This window comes from Coloeus monedula (assembly GCF_965178545.1).
Source record: "Coloeus monedula genome assembly, chromosome: 20".
NCBI lineage: Eukaryota > Metazoa > Chordata > Aves > Passeriformes > Corvidae > Coloeus > Coloeus monedula.
Genome location: NC_138800.1, coordinates 10,422,806 through 10,444,181, shown reverse-complemented (window position 1 = coordinate 10,444,181; position 21,376 = coordinate 10,422,806). Strand labels below are relative to the sequence as shown.

Here is a 21,376-nt window from a genome sequence, read left to right as displayed (position 1 = left end):
TGGCAAAGAGGAAAAAAACAAGTGATTAAACACATTAAATCCTCCTGACCTGGGCTGTGGAAGATATGATTCAGGTGATAAGTTCTAATAGCCTTTTGCACTCACAAGTGCAGTGGCAGCTACAAGGCTGAATCCTGGGAATCAGAACCTGGTGGATCAATCCTGGCTAGCTGGCTTAAAACTTTCTCTCCAGCTTGCAGTACTATTTCATTCTTAAAACTGAAATTGAATCCATTTTATCTTTGCCAAATCCCAGACTCCATATCCATTTACTTCAGCACGCAGAAGGTGAAGGGCTCTCTTCCCATGGATCTTGCTGCAAGCTCATAGAATCAGTGTTTTCCAGGGCTCTTAGAGCTGGACCCATTTTCCTCATGGAAGGATCCTGATTTCCAAACATCTTTAGCAGAGAAGCTTTTGCCAGTGAAGAACCTGCCCAGCCTTATCCCTCTCTGCAGGAGTTCTGGGAAAGGCTGAGTTACTGCAGTGGGAGGGTTGTGCTAGCTCACACATGGAAGTGAGACTTGCAAATTCAGGCTGGGAGTCCCAAGGGCAGTAGAGATTCCCCAACCACTTGAAGCAGTGATCGCTGTACTTCCCCTCACACACAGAACAACCTCAGAGAACTTATACATAAAGACAGGAGAAACAAAAAGCCACTGGCAGAAAGAGACAACAAAAGCCGTCAGGAGACACTCTCTTATCTGCAGCTTGCACTCAAATAACCCCAAATGGCTGCTTATCTGTAGCAACAGTGGAGTTCTTACCGATTTAAAAGTGGGAAAAATAAACCCCAACAACCCAGCCGGGGAGGGCTTATCAAGTTCCTCAGATAACTGTTCTGCAGTGATGTCAGGAAGGGAGCAGATGATGAAGCCACAGGGAAAATGCAGTCCTTTTCTGTCACTGGGAATGAAGGATCTTGTCTGCTAAACTCAGGTGAAAATTTGAAATATTGACATGTTTGGGTTGTGCGGGACTGAGATCTTACCACTCGAAACTCACAGTAAAACAGTCACCAATTTTCACACAGAATGGGGCTGTTTAAAGATGCTGGGATAAAGGAGTGTGGACACTTCTGTGCTGTAATAGGAGTTTCAGAACAGATACCAGTTCCCTATGAAGGCTGCAAACATGGAGGACTGATGTTAAAGATAGAGTAGTGCTTATTTCCTGTTCCCTGTGGACTTCATCCAGTGTCTCATAAAGCCTTGCAAAAGCTCCCAGCTGACTTGTCTCTAAACCAGTGCTGTTTCTGCCCAAACCAAGGTGTGGTTTTTATGCCATTCTCGCCCTATTACATGCAGAGTATTCTCCGGTGAGCCAGAGAGGGACGCAGACTCACTGAATTTATCAGTAGCTAAAGGATATGGTCACACCTCAAACTCAGCATTTTATGTCACTTTTAGTGACATCCCCTGTGCCTTGAGGTGACACAAGAGGGAGAAAACAGCTACCCAGGAACATTGTGCAATTCTGCATTTTCTCCCATTCCGGGAAGTTGCTTAAGTAAGAAACTGAGCTGGTTGGGCCAATGTGTTTATTGCTATTTGTTTTGGCGTGCAGCCACCACCCAGATGAAGCCGGTCCCCCGGGGCTGTAAATCCCTGCTCTCCTCCTGGCACGGTGGCACCGGCTCTGGTACCTCGGCAGCAGCAATGCCAGATGGTCCTGAGGCTGAGGCAGCGTTTTGTAACAGCGCTGGGGGCTCCCCGTGGCAGGGCTCGGGGTACCCGTAACAGCACTGGGGGGCTCCCCAAAGGCTGCCCAGCCCTCTCTGCACGCTGCGGCCGGGGCTGGGCTGTCCCTTGTCCCCTCGCAGCCCAGGCTGCAGCGGCACCTGCCCGGCGCTCTGGTGCCCTCTGCAGCCGCCGGGCTGGGCCGGGGAGCGGGGCCGGGGCTCCCGCGGGAGCTGCAGAGCATCGCAGGCAATGAAAATCGGTAATCCTGCCGGAGACAGCTGTTTTCGTTAGATTAATTTTCGTTAGATTAACTTCGCACGCTGGTGCTCCCCCGGTCCGAGCCGCCGCCTTCGAGAGAGGGAGTCACGGATGTGATTTCTGTAAAACACAACCTACAGACAGATCCTTCTGCTCTTTAGCTGAGCCGCGGGCAGCACAGATAAGGGACCTGCTTGCTTTTGATGCACATAAATCAAAAGCAGTCCTGTAGAATAACAGCAATATAACCACGCTGAGAGCCACCCCCTTCTGCTCCCTGTCCTCTTGCCCCTTGTGCCCAGGGGCTGTTTCATGCACAAGGAATACTTACAATGAGGGCAAATGCAAGCTGCTCTCCTCACATCGAGTCCTGCTTGCACAAGCCTCTTGCATCTCCTGTGGACCTATCATTTATGAACCTAAATATTCTGCTCTTCATTGTGCTATGCATTTATTCATGTCTTTGCCCTGGGAGCCTCAGTCGTGGTGTGCCTCCCCACTGTTTGAATCACTAAGGAATATAGTTAGAGACAGGTCTAGAATAAGAAAATTATTCTTGCCCTAAAACATTTACAATCCATCCTTGTGTTATAAAATAGCAGAGGTGTGTATACTTTCTTAACAGAGTCATTGCATAAATCTTTGTCAAATCTACTTTCTCTCAGAGTTTGTGAGCGTGTGTGGTTTCTGGTTGTGGGCATGACGAAATTAAATACATTGCAAGTGATTTAGAGCAACCTGAAGGGAATGGTACCTATCCCTCCACCTACCCAGTCCACCCCTACCTAGAGCTGAAATGGGGAGGTAAATATGAGGGGTGACCTCAGACCATCTCAACTACTCAATAACAATCCCTGATGAAATACTGTTTCAGGTGGCTGTTTTACAGAACTGGGTCTTACTGCTGGAGTCCTGTGCAGTAACATAGTCTCTGTTGGAGAACTTTGGTTTCAGGTTTTCCCTTCCTTGTTTCCTGTTGTTGAAGTTGTTATTTTTATTTTAAACACAGCTATTCTAAAATCATTGCTAATGTCCTGCATAGCAATATCCTACTTTCCTCAAAGGTTCAGGTGCCAGTAGAAGTTGACTTTGATGTGTTTGGCACAGCTTTGTCTTGAGCCCCTGATGTGTAGGTCAGGTTCCTGAACAGGTTCCTCTGTTCAGGAAAAGGAGCTCGTGGGGGTGGCTGCTGCTTAAGCCCAGGTGTTGTGCGAGCTCGGAGGAAGAGGATGTTGGACCTCTTGGGCCCAGCTCAGCTCTTTGAAGTCACTTCAGGCTGGTGGCCAGCTGTCAGCGCATGCAGGGCTCTGCAGGAGTCTATTTGTAGCAGGCAGATGTGTCATTCAGCAGCCACAATGGACACTTGTCCTGTGGACAGAGCCCTCAGGCACTCTTGGCATCCCTCCTTTCCTGTGGAGCCAGAGATCTGTAGCACCCTGGGGGATCCTGCAGTGAAACCCACTCTCTGTCAGTGCTGGGGAATCCTGATGTGTGTTCTGAACACTTTGCTTGAACAGTGCTTCTGCTGAGCCTCAGTCTGAGCAAAATGTTCCTACTTCTGTCAGGCCATTAAAATAGCTCCTGTTGGTAATGATAATTTCATGGCAGATAAAAATAAACAGGGAAAAACAAATAAGACACAGGAAAGGTGCTTTATGATGACAAAGCATCCTAATAGAGACCCTTAAATTGGGGCTGTTTATTATGTGTGCTGGGACAATTTCAGAATGAGATTTGCCTCCACCTGGAAGTCACTGGCTCTACTTAGTTCTGGATTTGGCCTTGAGTACACAGTGAGAATTCCCTCACAATTTCTTTGAATACAGACAAGACCTAATCTTTTGCCACAACACCAAAAGTTGGCTCCTGTAACCAGAAACCCTGTTGACTCCAAACAGCATTGCGGACAGCGTTGGTGCCGAGTGGACAAGGTTGGATCTCCCTGTGTGCTCAGCTGACCTTTCAGCACCCAGGAAACCCCAGGTTTTCTGTAGGGCTCAGCACCCAAAGCTGCATCTCCTCCTGAGCTCAGTCTGAGCAGGCCCTGGGCTGTGTGTGCTGCATCCTGGGGGATGTGGAGCACATCCCTTTGGCTGGACCATGGGCTGTAGTGAGTCCAACGCCAAATAGTGCTGGGGAAAGCTCATTGCTGGGAGGGGAACACAGCAGCCAGCAAGGAACCAGGTATTTTATTGCAAACTAAAACTTGAGGGCAGTTTTGCCATCCAAGAACACTGACCCTGCTTAGCCATGAGGAGATTTCATGCCCTGTAATCCCACATTGATCTGGATTACTTTTTTATTTAAAGAAACTGACCTCCAGCAGACACAGCAGGTCTCTCTTGGCCCAGCAAGCAAGTCCTGAGCAAAAGAACAGAAACAAAAGTTCTAAGGAATAAAGAAAATGGTGGAGACCACTATTGTGCCTCAATAAAAAGGCCGAGTACAGGAGAGCAGTGTCTTACATAGGTCTTGACATTTTATTAGTAGATTAAGTAGTTTAGCTAGTCTTGTTCATTCTTTTTCTGAATTAACAAGTTAAGGGTTACCAAATATTCAGCACATTTGCTTAGAAACAAGACATCATTAAAATATTGCCTTCTCTTTCCAGCAGGCAGCCTCATTTCTTTCGGGTTTAAAGAAAATGCACACCTCCATAATGCAGTTTTGATCAAGCAAAGCTGTGCTTACACTTCTGGTGTGATACTCCATGTAAGGGAGTAAGGTCCCCAGCTCCTCTGTGTTTCAAATGTATTCCAGAACTTCTCCACCTCCCAAAGGTGTCCTGGTGTCAAAGCAGGTGATGCTTAGATGTGCTGTTAACAAGGCCACGAGAGTCATGACACGCAGGAGTAAATGCAAGGGGAGAATATCCAAGGCACAGGTGCTCAGGCACCATTTGTCCTGACTCTCAGTGCACACCATGCAGGTGACCCGAGTCCCCCTCCCTGTCTCGTGCATTTTCCTGTCCCGCACCGAGAAAGCCTCTTTGGCACCCTCAGGTGTTTCAGGTGACACTGTAAACTCAGGCACTGCTCACTTAACTGTCTTCATCTCTGCAACAGAAACAAGTCTGAAAACATTGCCTGTTAAATTTCCAATTTAGGCTTCCTCCTAAGAATAGCCCTTGGGTTGCGTGTGGGTTCACGACAACATTTCCTACCTGCTATTCCTGGAACTGCTTTCCTGACTGTGAGCACTGCCCAGTACAGCCCCTCCCAAATGCACTCCCTTAAGGAGACTTCTGAAAGATGAATGCTGGGTGTGATGTTGTGAGCCAGAGGTAACTTTGTCAACAAGGAAGAGGCCCCTTGTCCCAGGTGTGGGTGTCATGATGACCACGGGGTGAAACACAGCATTATCAGTACCCTGCATCCCTACCCTGCCAGCTCTACCACTGCCTCCTCACACTGCCAGTGTTTCCTATTCCTCCTGTCTTACCAGAGCTTAAACTTTCCATCCTTGGGAAGTGTTTGATACCAGAATCTAAGTGATGGTATCCCTTGAAAAACAGCAAACCCGTTGTTCCTGTAGCAGCTACTGGACAGTTTCCTTAGTGGTCCAGGGAGAGGTGGTGTCAGAATGGGAGATAAAGTCCTGAGCTCCAGACCTGCAGTCAATGCTGCAGTGTTTTCACTTAAAAACCCCATCGCTAGGAGTCACATGGTTTCACGTTATCCTGAGATTTCATTTTAATAGCAAAAAACAAGGAAATTCTTCATGACTCCAGAAAAAAAAAATGTAAAAGCGTGCAGGTATTTAACAGGTCATACATAAGGTAGTGGGACAGTAGTGTAACTGGGACACCACGAGGTTAAGGGTATGTGAAGCAGGAAGATGATTGCAGAGATGGAAGTGGAGTCAAGTTACCTGTGTCTTAAATCCAGCTTTCCCACATCTGCTGTGCTGGAAAAGGAGCTGTTAGCTTCGGAGCAGTGAGAGATGGTATTTGCAAGGCTCGGGTTGGGGATGGGGAGCAAAACAAAACCCCAAGATGTTGAAATTGCAACAAAACCCCAACTCTTTATCTATGTGTGTGTCATCTATGTGCGACGAAGCTGTTATGAAGCTGGAAGCCTGTGAAGTGGTGACTGGTGGCTTCACTGTGTTTGGGACAATTTCAGAAAGCAATTCCTCCGTTCTTGCTGGAAGAGCAGTTTTCCACGCTTCCTTAAGCTGGGAGCCAGACTGGTCTTCCCAGAAGTGATGAAAATAAGCAGCTTTAGCTGGAACTCTCCTGACATTCCCAGTAAAAGGACACTCCAGTGCAGCCCACCAAAGAGCCGCAGGATTGTTCACAGGCCCAGGGAAACACGGCTACAGATGTCACAGCTTCAGAAGAGGAAACCGACTCTTGATATATGCCATTCTCCAGCCACTGCCGTCACGCTCTGGTGACTCACACAAGTGTATCAAGACAGGCCTAGAAAGCCGAGCTAATGTGTCATTTCCTTCCTCTTCCTCTCCCAGGGCAGCAGTTCACAGGGGGCCCCACTGACCTTTAGCCTCTGAGGGGATGAGGGACTAAAGAGCTCACAGAGGTGTGTATGCAGGGAAAGAAAGCATCAAAGGCTTACATTTATTTGGTTTTCTGGCACTCCTTGTGTTTCATGCATGGGCTGTTTCCTAATTAAAGCAGGAGAAACAAAAGAAGTCCGAGGTTTGTCTCCCAGCCTTGGCAGAACTCTTTCATGCTCGGTGCTGTTGTTTGCAGTGTACACAAGCAGCTCTCCACTGACGAGAGCACAGCAGATGAGACAGAAAATCCCACCCAGCTCATTTTCTTTCTCTAAAGCTCACAAATTGTAGCTGCAGCAGGAAGCAAGGGACTGATACGATGCAGAGTGGAGGGGCTGCAGGAATCTCCCCTCCAAACCCGGGCCAAACGGCGCATCGCCCTGCAAGCACTCCCGCGGGGGGTCATTGCAGGCTGAAGGAGCTGCTTTTCTCCACTCTGGCCTCCGACTCTGCCTCCGTGCAGAACACGGGGAGCCAGCGCCGAGCCCCAGGGCCCTGCCAGGAGCCGGGAGCCGCCGGGATCGGGGGCGGGGCGGGGCGGGGCGCGTGCCCAGGTGCGCGGGGCGGGGCGCGTGCCCAGGTGCGCGGGGCGGGGCGCGTGCCCAGGTGCGCGCAGCCGCGCGTGCCCGCCAGAGGGCGCCGCACACCCGGCAGGTGCCCGCGCGCACCCGGAGCCCTTCCCCGGGATTTGGGGTCGGTGAAGGATTTTGGGGTTGGGTTTCTTCCCCTCCCTGCCCTCCCAGGCCTTCCTCTCCAGGCACGAGGGTACAGCAGACCAATCGCAGCTTTCCAGGAGGAGCTGCACAGGGCATAGCCAAGGTCACTTGGCACAGTGAAAACTTGTCAGGATGCCCGCAGGGTCAGGGCTGGTGCAGGGCTGCCACCCCACTCCCCGGGCACTAGGAGATGCTGAGCCTGTAAAGACATGTGGCCTTCAAAATAACATGCTACCTTGGGACCTCTTGATTGTTGTACAGAACTAATCAGACATAATGTTCACAAACATTTCTCTAGAAATACAACAGAATTTTGCTCCTCTTGCTGTGAGATGGGGTTCAGCTCAGATCACTTTGCTCTGGAAATTGAGCTTTTAAGAGCATTGGTACTTGGTGTGAAATCACAAGACCAGTGTTTGAAGGAGCAGAAAGGCGGCAGCAGAACTACACCTGTGCTGAATGAAGGAAAGCCTCCGGAGCAGGCCCTGCAGACTGACCGTGAGGAACTGTATTTACATTTGACATTTGTTTGGAAAGCATCATAGGCCTGTGGCAAAGGGACTGTCTTGACCGCATCAGGGAGGAAAACCTGATTCTGAGGTTGGCCACAGTTTTCTTTAGAATCCCTTTTTGTGCCTCATTTATTTACTAAGTGAGGGATTATGTTTTCTGTTCACAGCTTTGTCTCTTGTCTGTTTAACTTATGTTGTTTGGATTAGAGAGACTTCTTTATTAAAGGCTTGGATGCTACTGTAGTGCACAAATGAAGATAATTGAAACATTTCCAGGTTTCCATAAATATTCCAAATGTTATTATCTTTACATTTCTCCATAAATGCTACTGAGTTATGTTTTATTTAAAGTATGATTTAGGATAATTGGTTAGTCAGAATACTGGTTTGTTTCTGAATAATAAGTAGTTAATAATATCTGCTGTTGAAGCCAAAAACTATTATAGATTCAAGAAAAAAATAGACTAAAAAAACCCCTCAATGCCATATTTCTTCTGAATTACTAGACAGAAGTGATACTAAAAAGAGGAAACCCTTCTCACCACAGCACAGTGCACAGAATGTCTTCCCAGACAATGTATAAAGATCCCTGTTCAGGGGAGTCTGGGGGCTGGTGCTGGCTGAGTTTCCTCGAGCAAAGATCTCCATAGGGAAGGTGTAACTTCAGAAGTTCTCCACCCATACAGATGGACATCTTGAATTCATTTCTACTGCAGTCTGCTGCCAGAAGAGCTCACGAACTGGCCCATGTACCATGTTGTGGACAGCAGCAGTTCTGTTTGAATTGAGGCCTCTGTGTCTGATGCAGCTGAGCTGCACAGAGCCCCTTCCTCGCCATGGGCGAGGCTGCTGGGCAGTGTCTGACCCTGCCCTGGGGGCTGTGCTGGGTGGTGTCTGACCCTGTAGTGCGTGTGTGACTGGCCAGGGCAGGAGCAGTTAAGGGTTCCAGCCCCTTCACAACAGGGTCACAGCAGAAGCTGCAACATGTGTTGGCCAAATGCCATCCTGGCAGCTCTTCACCAAACACAAACCTGTGAGCAGGTCAGTCCACTTCCAGCTTCTCTAATGTCTCATGATCCAGTGGACACAGTCAATAAACCTGGGGAAGCCAAGGGGTCTTTGTACCTTCCCCCAGGAGGTAAATGCCCTCACAGTTGCTGCCTTTCCAGTGCAGGATTGTCACAGTGCAATCTATGAATATGCTTCATTAGAGCCTGGTCAGTTTTGCTCAGATTAGTGCCCCATGATAGACGCTGTTTAATTAGATTTTTATTTGTAATGTTGTGCTGGAGTACTTCAGTCTTGTGACATGCCACATCAGGATCAAAGTTCTGCCCAAACTCCTCTCACTGTTATCTACAGTGGACCTTGGATTTTTTTTTGGTTTTTTCCTTTCCTCTGATGCAATTAAGATGAAGCAATATTTTAAGTCTTTCTTCTGGACTTGTTCCTTCTGCAGTGACCACAAGGAACTGGTCATAATTAATAGTATCATCAAGACACCCTAACAGCTCCTGGGCAGTTGCACAGAAGGAGTGAATTTACACTGTTAATAACATACACTGATAGATTTTTTTCCCCCATACATTTTTTCCATCCTGGCATTTATTCTGGTACAAGACTTTTGTTACAATTGCTCTTATATCAGGAAGCAGATTAAGATAGTCTTCCCAAAGACACGCTTGCCCTTTGAAGCAGGTGAGAGGAGCATCAGTGATATGTTAATGGTTTGATTACATGCTCTCCATGAACTGACCTGGGTTCACGCATAAGGGGGAAGCGGTCCTTAGCTGCATAGCTCTAAGATGGAGTTGTGTGTCAGGCACCTGAAGAAGTGGGCAGTACTCTCCAATTAAATGAGAGAAGTTCCTCCCCTTAGTGTGCAGGGGGCAACTGGAGTGGTCTTTAACATTTGTATAGGCTAAGAAGTGAGCTCAGAGAGAGAGAGGGGATTATGATTTCTGTCAGGGAACCCCAGTGTAGCAACTCTTATTACAGCCTGTAAATAAGTATTTTTCTCATTGATGCAGCTCAGCCAGCTGGAATAGAAGTGAGCATTGAGTAGCTTCTAATCTCATGTTAGAAATAAATCATATCTGCCCCAGAACTTCTGTCTGGAATTAGCTGGTTACACAAGGCATAACCTTGCTGATAACTAACAGTGTTATCAGGACTTATCTGAAGTTTACTCTGGCTTTCTTTTGGTTCTAGTACATCAATAATTAGGGCTGTTCTGAACCAGCTCATTGCAGCAGGATTGGGGTGCGGAGCAGTGTTTATAAAACAAACTAGTCCTTGTGCAGAAGCCAGCATCCCACAGAAACCCTGCCTGCCTTACTCAGGTGGTTCTAATCTGAAATAATTACTTGGCTAAACAGTTTCTGCCTGACAACTCTACCAGATTTCCCATGGGATCTTACACAACCTTTGTCCTTTATGAAACTATTGTAATATGTAAGGAAAAGGTCATGGGATTCATCCACCCTATTTCTAAACTGCTCCAATGGAAGTCCTCATTTAGCATTGAAACAATAAACCCCATGCAATACTTAGCCGTGCCTGCCATAGCTCCTCTGCTGTAAGTCATTTGTGGGTTTCCTGTGTTTCTGGAAATGTTAATATCAAGGTTTGTGCTGCTCAGAGATCCAGGTCTGTCTGAAAGCGCTGCTGTGAGCTAAAGAGAGGATACTCACTGATCAGAGATGAGTCTTTAGCTGTTAGATTCCCAGGAGAGCACTAGGTCTCTCTCTGCAAAATGTAAACTGGTTCTCACCCAAAGGCCCTTGAGTTTTGTGGTGCTACAAGGAACACGAGCACTGTGACCTGGCGAGTTATTTCTGTGTCTCTGGGAGGAGCTGTGTGCCTGGCCCTGCTGAGGGTCCCAGGCTTGTGCTGTGGTCACAATGGGAACTCCTGGAGACGTTGGGGATCAGGCTTCACCTTGTGGTGTCCCACCACAGCAGGAAGAGGCTTGTAAACGTGGTACATTATTATAAATAGTCTCACTAATGAGGAGAGCTTGTGTACTTGGTCTAACACTATCATTTGTGTCCTGGGAGAAAGGTTAGAGCAAACAGAGGAACTGCTGCAGGCAGAGCTGGGAGAAGCAGCTTTCAGAGGTGGTGAAAGGGGAGCTAGGATGTTGTTTTCTTACCCCACTTCCATAAATCAGAGCTTTTGGTGAACACAGCCTGAGGGGACCCTTCAATAAGCCTCTCCTGCAAGACCCCACATTGAAGCCCTACTTGCTGACCCAGGGCTGGAACAGTGATCTTGCAGAAACAGGCTCATGGCAAGCCCAGCTTTTAGCTCAGCTCATGAAGCTGCTTAAATAAGCAGATTTGCAGCTCACATGTGCTTGTAACACTGTCATGGCTTTAGACAGAGCTCTGTAAGCATCTGTCTGGGAGCACAAACCAGGCCTCACCAGCTTAGCCTGCAATGCTGCAGGCAGACAGTATTGATAAATCAGTCACCAGATGAGGTACCAGAACACTTTTACACAAGTTTTTAATAAAAAATTCAACAAAAATATATATAATCAGGCATTTTATGCAATGCATACATTCTTTGTATCTGCAGGTACAGATAAATAACAGAAGGCAAAACCAAGTATTTTGCTTATCTTTGGCCATTAACCAATAATCACCCCCAAACGGATATTATAGGGTTAAAGGATAATAAACCGAATCTGTAAATGTCTCTCATTACAGACACAGTATCAGGCAATAATACAGTAGTCAGATTTTCAGAAATGCATGGAAATAGTTCTCTAACACTGCCCAATACTGAAATTTCACCTGGTTTGCTGCTATGGAACTTAAGGCCTTCAGCTGACTCGGGCAGGGTCCTGGGTTACATTAGATACACTCCAGTCCTTATTAACCTCCTTCCCTTCCCCACACCCTGCTCTCTACAAAGCTACACTGTACCTCTTCACAAATAAACTAGCATGAAGTCTGACGTGGGGGGCAGCTTTCTGGACCCCAACCAATGTACAGAAGGAAGCTTAACTGCTCTGTAAGTCAACAGTTTTCCTACCTCAGTGTGCCAGAACAGCTGTCCTTCCACTTACAGCACAGATGCATCATGGCTCTACCAAAGCAATATATACATGAGACACATGAAAAATCACACAAGCAATTCTTAAAGGTACATTGATAACATGTAGCAGCTTATGTCTATATATGTACATGTTTTCACAGTTATATTTTAGAAAATTGAGAACACCAGGAATACTTCTACTGTGTTTTCTATAAATAGTAAAAAAATTACCTGTCAGGCATTTTGGTAAAATAGTATTTAGGTTATCACTTTAAATAGCTCTTGAAAACCTGTAGAGTTTTAAGCTTAAAGGCTGTACAGTTTGAGGATTCTGCAAAGTGTTTGTAGCTAGTTTCAGCAGCTGGGCCACCTCCCAGCTGTTACGGTTTTTTTCTTCTCAAAAAACTCAAATCTGGTAACAAAGGAACTCCACCACTTTGCACGGGATGGGCAAGTTCTTGACTTGGCTGGTGGGCATCACCCTGCGGATGGCCATGCGACACAGGTGCTGCAGGCTGGACACCTGGCTGGGGGTTGCCCAGAAGTACACGCTGCCGTCCTGGGTCCTGCACAAAACCCCACAAAACCCTCCAGGTTATTCCACTTGGACCAGTTCAGCCTGCTACCAACTCACACGCACGACTAGGTAGGGGACTTGCTGGTGCTCAGTTCCAGCTGCTCCAGATTCTCATTTACTCCAGATTCTGATTTACTCCAGTTCCTATTTTAAGCTACAGCAGCACAATAAGCAACTTGTCTATGCAACAGGAGCAGATCTCCTAGCAGCTACTGCTGTGCCACCTGACACACAGCAACTGCCCTCAGCTATCTGATGGGCTTCTTCCAATCCACATGTTTAGGGTCTCTCATGTATTTATTTTTAAAGATAAGAAATTAGTTTATCAGCTGATGGATTTTACTGCTATTCCAGGCATGTTTAAACAAATAGTACCAGTCAGAAGCACCAGGTTGCAAGTCACAACTGAAGATTTTCAGAACACTGAGCCATTGTTTTCAATCTTTTGTGTTACCTTTGTATTTTAGAAAGGAAAAGAAGTCTGTACTTGCCCTGCAGCCAGAACACTGCCATCGGTAGAGAAAGTACAGCAGAGCCCATTGTTCAGAGGTGCAACTTGTACAGGGTATTCTTCATCAATTCTCCAGAACCTGACCATTCTGAGGGGGAAGGACAACATAGAAAGTTATCAGAGTAGGTTTTAAATTCTGCTTGGTGTTTTCTCTGTGCTGCACAAGAAACTAGTCTGGAGCACAGCTTGGGCGCCAAGAGCGCCAGGAGCCCAAGCTGACGGTGCCGAGAGGCTCCTGTCCTAGAGCAGGAACGCAGGAGGGGTACCAGCCCTGTCCCCACACTCACTTGTCGTCGGCCAGGCTGGCCACGTGCAGCCCGTCGTGGCTGAAGCACACGGAGCGCACCCAGCGGTCGTTGGCACCGCCCGCGAAGATCGGCGTGGGCGCGGGGAACAGGTGCCTGCGGACACACGGGGACACGCTCAGGGACAGTGCCACGTCTGGAGCTGGGGAGGGCCCCTCAGCCAGGACAGCAGAGCTCAGGCATTAACAAACAAACAGTGTTTAACCAGTCAGTCATGGATTCAGGAGTGCAGACTGAACTGCTGTGTCTTTTGTGAGCTCTTCAGCTTTGTTGAACAACTTGGTACACGTTAAAATACCTGTGCTGTAAATTCTCTCTCAGATGAGAGAGAAACCTCCAGCCTCTGCCACTTCAGCATTTCCATCAGCTACTGCTCTTTTCCAAGTCCAATTTACAGCTATGTACACAAACCCACTGAATTTCAGTTAGTCATCTCCACTCTGGGAGAAAGTTTCCATGTTTGACTGCTTTACTTACCCAAATTCCCTAAGAATCACTCCAATATGTGGATCCCAGACATAGACTCGAGTATCATAAGATGCAGTAGCCAGTAATGCTCCATCAGGAGAAAACTCACAAGCTACAACATCATTGTGATGTCCTTCAAGTTTCCGTAACATGGAGTATTTATCCATATCCCAGAGGAAAACCTGCAATTAAATGAGCTGATGTTATAGCTCTGCTCAGAGAAGCAATGAAGCACTTAATTTGTTTTTTAAGTATAGCTAGTCTTATTTAGGATTATATTAAAATCAGGTATTATGAATTACTACAATTAAGAAATATGCTCAGTGTCATACTCAGATTAAAATCAAGTTTTTTTTAAAAAAATAATTAAAGCAGACATGCAAGTTCTAACTCAAATTTGTTAAATGTTATTAACAAAATAAGCCAAAATATAAGATAAAGGCAACACAATTTAACCATGTAGCTTACTGAAATTCATGTATTACAAAACTATTTTATTAAAATATTCAGAAATAAATAGGGTTAAGCTCTACAGTCCCCTCTTTCCAGTAACTACCAAAATTTTAAGAAATATACAGACAGAAAATGTAAGGTTAACATATTGTTACTCCAGTGGCATCCCTTTGAGTTTAAGATCACTTGTTTACAATTGCTTGGATCACCAACGTCAGCCTAGGAAGAGAAACAGATACTGCAAGCAAAAAGAATTTTCACAGCCAAAAGTTATGTCTTTGGCAAAACAACAGGGAAGTCTAACCACATTATTAGAAAGAATTTAGGCATTTAAAATCAAGTCAACAGTAAAAAACAACATTAATATTACAATTTACCCAGCTAATTGCACAGTGTATTATAAGAATTGATAGAATGTTACAGTATGCTGAGATTTTACATGCAGTTGTACATTATATATAATCAAAATAAAGACTGTGCAGAATTACTGAATAGGACCCATCCATGTACTGCAGCATGGTTTTATAGGAATGTAAGTCATTAGCAAAAGCTGTTATGTCCCTCAAAGAGCTCATTAGCAGCCTTGATTTTTCCCTTGACAGTTTTACTGCACAGGCTAAATTGTGACATCTTGGATAAATTTATGTTTGACCAAAACAAACTCAGCCTTAGTGCCTCCCACACGGCCTAACTCTGAACCATTTTACAATCCGCTACAAACATGTTCACTAATTTTTCCAAGGAGACCCCAACATTCCATAAAACTGGAAACTAAGTTTGAGGAGTCAGTGTGTTTCACTGCTGTGAAAATTATTGAAAAAAAACAACAACAACCAAAAAAAAAAAAAAAAAAAAAGCAAGCAAGCAAGCAGACAGTGGACATGGAGCAGCACCTGCGTACGTACAGGACCCCTTGCAGCCGAGGGCAAGGTTACTTCGTCCTACGGTACAGACGGTACAGCTCGCCGGGCTGGCGGCCAGAGCTGCCACTCTCTGCCCGCCAACACCACTGTGCTCCTCAGAGTGGTGCCAGCTTAACTCAATCACACCAATATTGCTGCCACCACCTGTGACAGGGAAAGCAAGAAGCTTATGGAAAACACACAGCCTCCAGACAGCAATGTACACATCCCCCTCTGCTCCACTACTGAGCCAAACCCCAGACCTCGGCTGTTCTCACCGAGGTGGACAGTGCATCTGAGCACTCCCACAGAAGTGATGTCCAGTGCCTGAACTGGGCCTTCAAAGTCTTGTTAAACTGCCTACAGAGCCCCTGGAACCAGGCTGAACACCCCTTTCTGGTTTGCTCTAATTCTTCAGTGCCAGGAGTAGCTTATGGCATACATGCATTACCTGCACTGCTTTCAGTTCTCTACCAGGGCATTAGGATAGGATGGAAGCAAAAACAGCGTGCTCCTCTTCCTGCTAACTCTTAGGCACCATTGCCATTGGTATGGGAAAACAGGGAGAAACGTCTTTGTTCAGCAGGAGATGCCCTGACTGGCTCAGACTTTGTAAAGTCTTTCTCACTGAGCACGAAATAGGAAGGACAAAATCAAAACCAAAATAGTTTTACGCATTCATCTAAGTATCTTTTAACACTGGCTTTAGTGGTCTTTGTTTTATGCCATGACCCTGTGGAGACCTATTCCTCAACAGTTACAGCCTCTTCAACTAAAAGCAGTGCAAGTTCCATTCACAAATCAGGGTCTCAATGCACCATTTGCCAGTTTCATTTCATGCACTTTTACATCATCATCAAACATTAGAAGTTCATGACACCGAGCACAAGCTTAATGTTACTTAGATTTAAAATGATTACACACACAATTCAGGAGAATTAAGGAACAAGAAACTCTGACACATACTGCTTTACTAGCTCCAACAGAACAGAGGATGGAGGAGTCTGGAGAGAAGGCACAGCCATACACCCAGTTCGGATGGCCTCTCAACACCTTCATCATGTTTCCTAAACAAAAGACACTGCTGTAAGAATTTGTTAAATACTACAAAATTCAGATTGAAAAGCTTTTCCAAATTAGTTATTCCTTTCTAAAATTTTCTATTATTTTCCAAAACATCTTGCAGAGTCATCCTACACAGATATAAAACCCCTGGAATGCAGCCTCTAATCCCAAGACCCTATTCAGAAAAGTCACTTCATGCACTCTTAGCTCAGCCCAATACCTGCCTCCAGGGTTTAGACAGATAAAGAATTCCAGGGGAGTGCAGAGTGAGTGACTAACAGAACATACAGTTTTTAAGCAACTCTGACCAAACTGAGTCTAGAGCAATAAAAGAGGTGAGTACATGGATACTTCTCTCAGGTATTAGGGCAGATAAAGTCCAGACATGTACCATCATCTTTCAGGTCCCACACTCTCAGGGTTTTGTCTCTGGACGCAGACACAAGAATCAGGCTGCCATCGGGGGCAAAGGTTAAATCTCTGACAACTTCTGTGTGGTCCATCAGGTTAAGGAGGAGTTTTCCTGTTACATGAGAACACCACAATTTAAAATGAAGGACTGTACTTAGATCAAATGCTTTATGGATACAAATATTGAATATAAATATTGAATATAGAATCACAGCACATAAAGACAATTTTCTTTGTAGAAATGCTCCCTACAATGAGCAGCACATGGATCCTTTCACTCTCCTGTATTGAGAGACAACTCCCTGAAAAGCTACAAAATCTATATACTAGAATCTCAGAAATAAGGCAAGACTTGTCTTTTGATAGACATACCTGTTCTAAGCTTCAATTTAAAAGGACAAGTTACTCAATAATCATTATTTTTTAAAATGAGTTCTCTCCAACCTAGCAGCTGTGCTACCAGCAAAACTCAAAAGTCCCTAAGTTCAGATTAAGTCTTTTTGAGTAATTCATTTTCTTTTTTAAAAAATAAGAGGTCCTCATCAACATAAACCAGCAACTTCATGCTTTTAAAGTATGGTAAAACTAAGAAGTCTTTTGAGTAAAAAAACAATGTATGTATGCACACATTTAATTATTTTGCATCTTCCATGTCTCACGTCTCAAAGCATGAGCTGCCTCTCTTGTTCCTTTGGCAGTTTTTCGTTACTTCTGGTTGCAGGAGCTCATGCTTTTCTAAATATTTTTTAACTTGTATTCGAGGTTCAGTTCCCAGCTACAATTCTATAACCAATTCCTGCTGTGTACTAATGATATTATTACTGCATAAAGTGAGAGTTGGCACTTCAGTGCAACAAGGAGCGTTTGGACAACGCTCTCAGGGACACGGTGGCAGTGCTGGGGTGTCCTGTGCCAGACCAGGAGTTGGACTGGACGATCCCCACGTGTCCCTGCAGCTCAGGATATCCCGGTGTGCTGTGAGCCCCTCTCCCACCCACCTGTGTAGACATCCCAGATCTTGATGCGGCCGTTGTTGAGGCCGGTGGCGAGGAGCAGCTGGTCCTGCCCGAACTTGAAACGGTGCCACTCGATGTTGACGCAGCGGCTCTGCTTCTCGGGCACCGAGGAGCCGAAGGCCAGGCTCCACACGATGTCCCCGCAGTCGATGATGTGCTCGCAGGGCTTGTTCTTCTGGCCGCTCTCGCTGCTCTGCCTCGGCAGCCTCGTGCTGACAGCGTTCGCACCATTCTTTGTGCCGTGCAACAGGCTGCAAAGAGAACAAAAGGCACAAAAATAAGCGCAGGTTATCTTGAAAAACAAACATTTCTTCAAGGTGCAATGAAATCTGGGAGTTGTCATAATGTACATCTCTGAGGCGCAAAATGGCGCATTTTTACTTTAAAATTATAAAAGCAGCTTTTTCTTGTAACTGTGAAAAATTACCAGCACCTGGAAACCTTCCAACACAAAGTAAGACTAATATTCTGTATACGCTTTTACGTCTGTAGAGAGCAAGACACTAACATAACCTATTACAAAACCCAACAGTTTTAAAGCATTTACAGAAAAATGAGCCACAAAAATTTCTAGGACTTTCTGCTAAATGAGTGAGAAGTTCTCTGCAATTCCCTTAAATGTGTTAAACCCTGAAAAGAGATACTGAGTGTCCAGCACATGGAAAACAATTAACCACCCCCAAAAGGGGGAAAAAATGGGTCAGAGAAATGTAACCAGCTACAGAACTGCAGGGGCTGGCTACCAGCTTCGCTAACATGCAACCTGCAAGTGCCAATAAAATGTGTATTTTGGAACTCCACTTGCATTCTAACAAGGATGATAAGGAAAGAGGTCTGCCTTTAAGTAAATTCCTAAAACATAAAGCCAAACAGCGTTGTGATAGGAAATTTAAAGGGCCAGATCTGCCCACATCTCTAAATTCCCTTCTCTTTCTAACTTCCTCTTATTTTAGAGCATCTGAATTGATTAACAAGTTACTCCTCCACTGGCTTTGTGAGGTTGCAATAGTTGTTCCTCTTGCTGACCACACAGGAAGAGACAAAACAGCTGTTATTTTAAGGAATTAGTTTTTCCCCAAGGTGTCAAAGCCTAAAAGACCAATACATGCGTTTTAATCGATTTGAAGCTATCTCCTGTTTTTAAACCCTCCTGTTTTTCAGGTGCACTGAAAGCCATAGCAGTTTGACTTACAAGTTGTTGAGGCACTGTGCCCAGGGAACCAGCTTCACTATGCGATGTCCCTGTGACCACGCCAGGTACGAGCCATCGGGAGCGAACGCGACCGTCCAGTTCTCCCGGCCGCACTTCTTGTCGAAGGGAGACGTGGGGGCCAGAAGCTCTCCTACCGTGCGCGACCGAGCTGGGGGACAGAGGAGATCCGCGTGAGAGGGGGATCGTGCAGCGCCTTACGCAGGCTGCACGGGCACCCGCCGCCTCACGGCGACTAACGCGAGCGGGAGGGAGCCCGGTGTCACCGTACAACCCCGCAGGGGAACACGCGGTGTTGAACGAACTGCTCGCACTGTGCGCGATACCGCACCCGGTACGGGCGATGCCGCCGGGCCCGCGCCTGCCCACGGCCGGAGAACGGGCCGGCGGCCGGGAAAGGCTCCGTGCGCCGGGAAAGGCTCCGTGCGCCGGGATCCCGCCCGTTACCCGCGAGCAGCCCCGAGCGCGCTGCTGTGCTGCGGGATGGGCTGAGCGCCCGCCCACCCCCGCCCGAGCCCGGGCCGAGCGCGGGGCCCGGCCGCGCTGCTCCCGCCCGCCCTCCCCGCTCACCGATGAGCTTCTCGTTGACACTCGGGGGAAAGCTGGCCATGGACGGGCGGCCTGAGGAACGGCGGGGCTGCCACGGAGCGGGACCGGCGGGCGCGGGCTAGGCTGGGCAAGATGGCGGCGGCGGGCGGCGGGGCGGGGCGGGGCGGGGCGGGGAATGCTCCGCGGGGCCGGGCGGGCGGGGCCGCTGCCAGGGGAGCCCGGCCCGGCCTGCTCTGCTCTGCTCTGCTCTGCTCTGCTCTGCTCTGCTCTGCTTTGCCCTGCCCTCTGCTCTGTTCTGCCCGGCCCTACTCTGCCCTGCCCTGCCCTGCCCTGCCCGGCCCGGCCCTGCCCGCCCGCAGCCGTTCGCGCTCCTGCCCCCCGTCCGCTGTCCCGGCCCGGTTCGCAGCCTGACCCCCGTCAGCCCCGTCCTCCTGCCGTGTGCCTCCCTGGTTCAGGGGCTGGAAAAGTCTCCTGCTCTTTAGGGTTTCTTTCTGACCCTGTATAGTTCAGCATTTAAACGCAGCAGGATCTGGTTTATAATAAAATTTTGCTGTTGATGAGGGTGTTCACAAACAAGCTGGAGAAAGAGGCCCTGAGAGCGCCTTGTTCTCTGTGACTTTGTATTAAGATTTCTATGCACTCCTCTCTCGTTCCATATCCTCTTTTCTCCTTTTGCGTATCTAAGTTCTGCCCCTCTTCTAGACGAAGTCACTCTTCCTCGTTCTCTCTATGGACTTCAGAGAAGGGCCCAGCAGGATAATTAACTGCAGATAATAACTGTGATTTCATTCCAAAGCAGTGGCCTCACTGGCAGACGCACTGCAATAGCCATGGGATCAGCTACTTAGCTGTAGCAACAGCCAGGAATTACCCCAGGGTGAGCAAGGCCAGCGAAGCATTTTTTAAACCATGCAGTGACACAATGTCAAAGAAAGGAGCAGGGAGAAGTTTGGGACTTTCTTGGTGATGTGAACGCTAGCACGGATTAGCACTGGTTTGTATAAATGCCCCTAGCACATCGTAGCATTTATTTGATACAGCATAATCCTGTTCCTGCTCTGTCCATCCCCCACTGCCAGCAGAGGGAAGAGCCCCGAGCAGCTCTCTGCAGCCAATCCCTGGACACCTCCTTGGAACAAGGCAGACTTGTAGCCAGTGAATATTGTGAAATGCTGCTTGGAGTTGCTCATGGGTTATGAATGTTTGAGTCAGGCCAGCCCAGAGCTGAGCTGACTCACGTAAGGGCTCTCCAGAGGGTCTGAGCCTCGCTCAGAGCCAGCACACGCTGGGTTCTGTTTGCTGACCCTGGGGGCTCTTGCAGCCAGCAAACTGCAGCTTTGGGTTACTCAGCTTTGCAGGGGTGTTACCACGCTGCTGCCTTTCTCACGTTTTTTTTAAGAAGAAAAGTATTTTGCAATTTATTATTTCTTTATGTCTCTCTTCCTGTAAGTACTGCTCCAACAGTTGAAGTTTCTTCCTCAGTGAGCTTTCTGCTCATTAGCGTAGTACATTTGAGGCCAGAGGAGATAATTAGCTCATTTAGTCTGGTCTTTGTACAACAGAGGAATATAATTTAATCTAATTTCACACACCTTCAAACAGTGAGGATTTCCAGCCTTTACAACACTGGGGTCCAAATGCTGGTCTTTGAACTTTCCAGTCCACGTTTTGTGTGTAATGGACACAAAGGCAAACTGGGATATGGAAAACCCCAGGGGTTTGCAAGCTTATTAAAAATTGTTTGGTGTCACAGGCTGTCCTGGGGACATTGGTAGCACCTTCTGTTTTCAGGCTGGGTTGCAAGGGCCGTTGTCCTTGTGTCTGAAGCCAGAGTGGGAGGGGTGCAAGCTGCCAACTCATCCTCTCTGCTCGGTAAATGTATCTTTCTGAAATTCAGCTTAAACTTGAGGAGATAAAGAAGCTACACTTCCTTTCCTCGGGACTCTTGCTGTGTTTATTTTCCTTGCAAGTGGCGTGTGTGGGGTGATTTTTCAGATGATTGTTCAGTTCTTCCCGGGTGAGGTGTAGCTGTGGGATCCAGGGTGTCACACTCCAGGCTGTGACACGCTGCCAGGGCCTGCAGTGGGTGACTCAGGCTGATTTATGGGTTTTCCATTATCTTCCTTTACAGATGCAGCTGCCAAGCCTGCACAGGGCTGCTCAGCTGGGAAGCTCACAA

General features: G+C 47.2%; 1 protein-coding gene across 1 annotated transcript; it reads right to left on the bottom strand.

Annotated features, from left to right (window-relative positions):
- Window positions 1-11,179: 11,179 nt before the first annotated feature.
- On the bottom strand, window positions 11,180-19,421 carry WSB1 (WD repeat and SOCS box containing 1). Its single transcript, XM_082294511.1, has 9 exons — window positions 19,219-19,421; window positions 18,631-18,799; window positions 17,421-17,689; window positions 16,403-16,534; window positions 15,913-16,013; window positions 13,601-13,773; window positions 13,106-13,219; window positions 12,799-12,906; window positions 11,180-12,296 (listed from the first exon to the last, which is right to left on the bottom strand). Exons 1-9 carry the CDS (start codon window positions 19,256-19,258, stop codon window positions 12,137-12,139), a joined length of 1,266 nt encoding a protein of 421 aa, XP_082150637.1. The 5' UTR covers window positions 19,259-19,421; the 3' UTR covers window positions 11,180-12,136.
- Between the last annotated feature and the right edge of the window lie 1,955 nt (window positions 19,422-21,376).

Coding starts and splice junctions, on each gene's coding strand:
- WSB1 (XM_082294511.1), bottom strand. CDS start 19,258: ATGGCCAGCTTTCCCCCGAGTGTCAACGAGAAGCTCATCG. Junction 16,014..16,402: donor GTGGGACCTGAAAGATGATG/GTACATGTCTGG, acceptor TCTTTTGTTTAG/GAAACATGATGAAGGTGTTG. Junction 13,220..13,600: donor GTGATTCTTAGGGAATTTGG/GTAAGTAAAGCA, acceptor GTGTGTCCGCAG/GCACCTGTTCCCCGCGCCCA.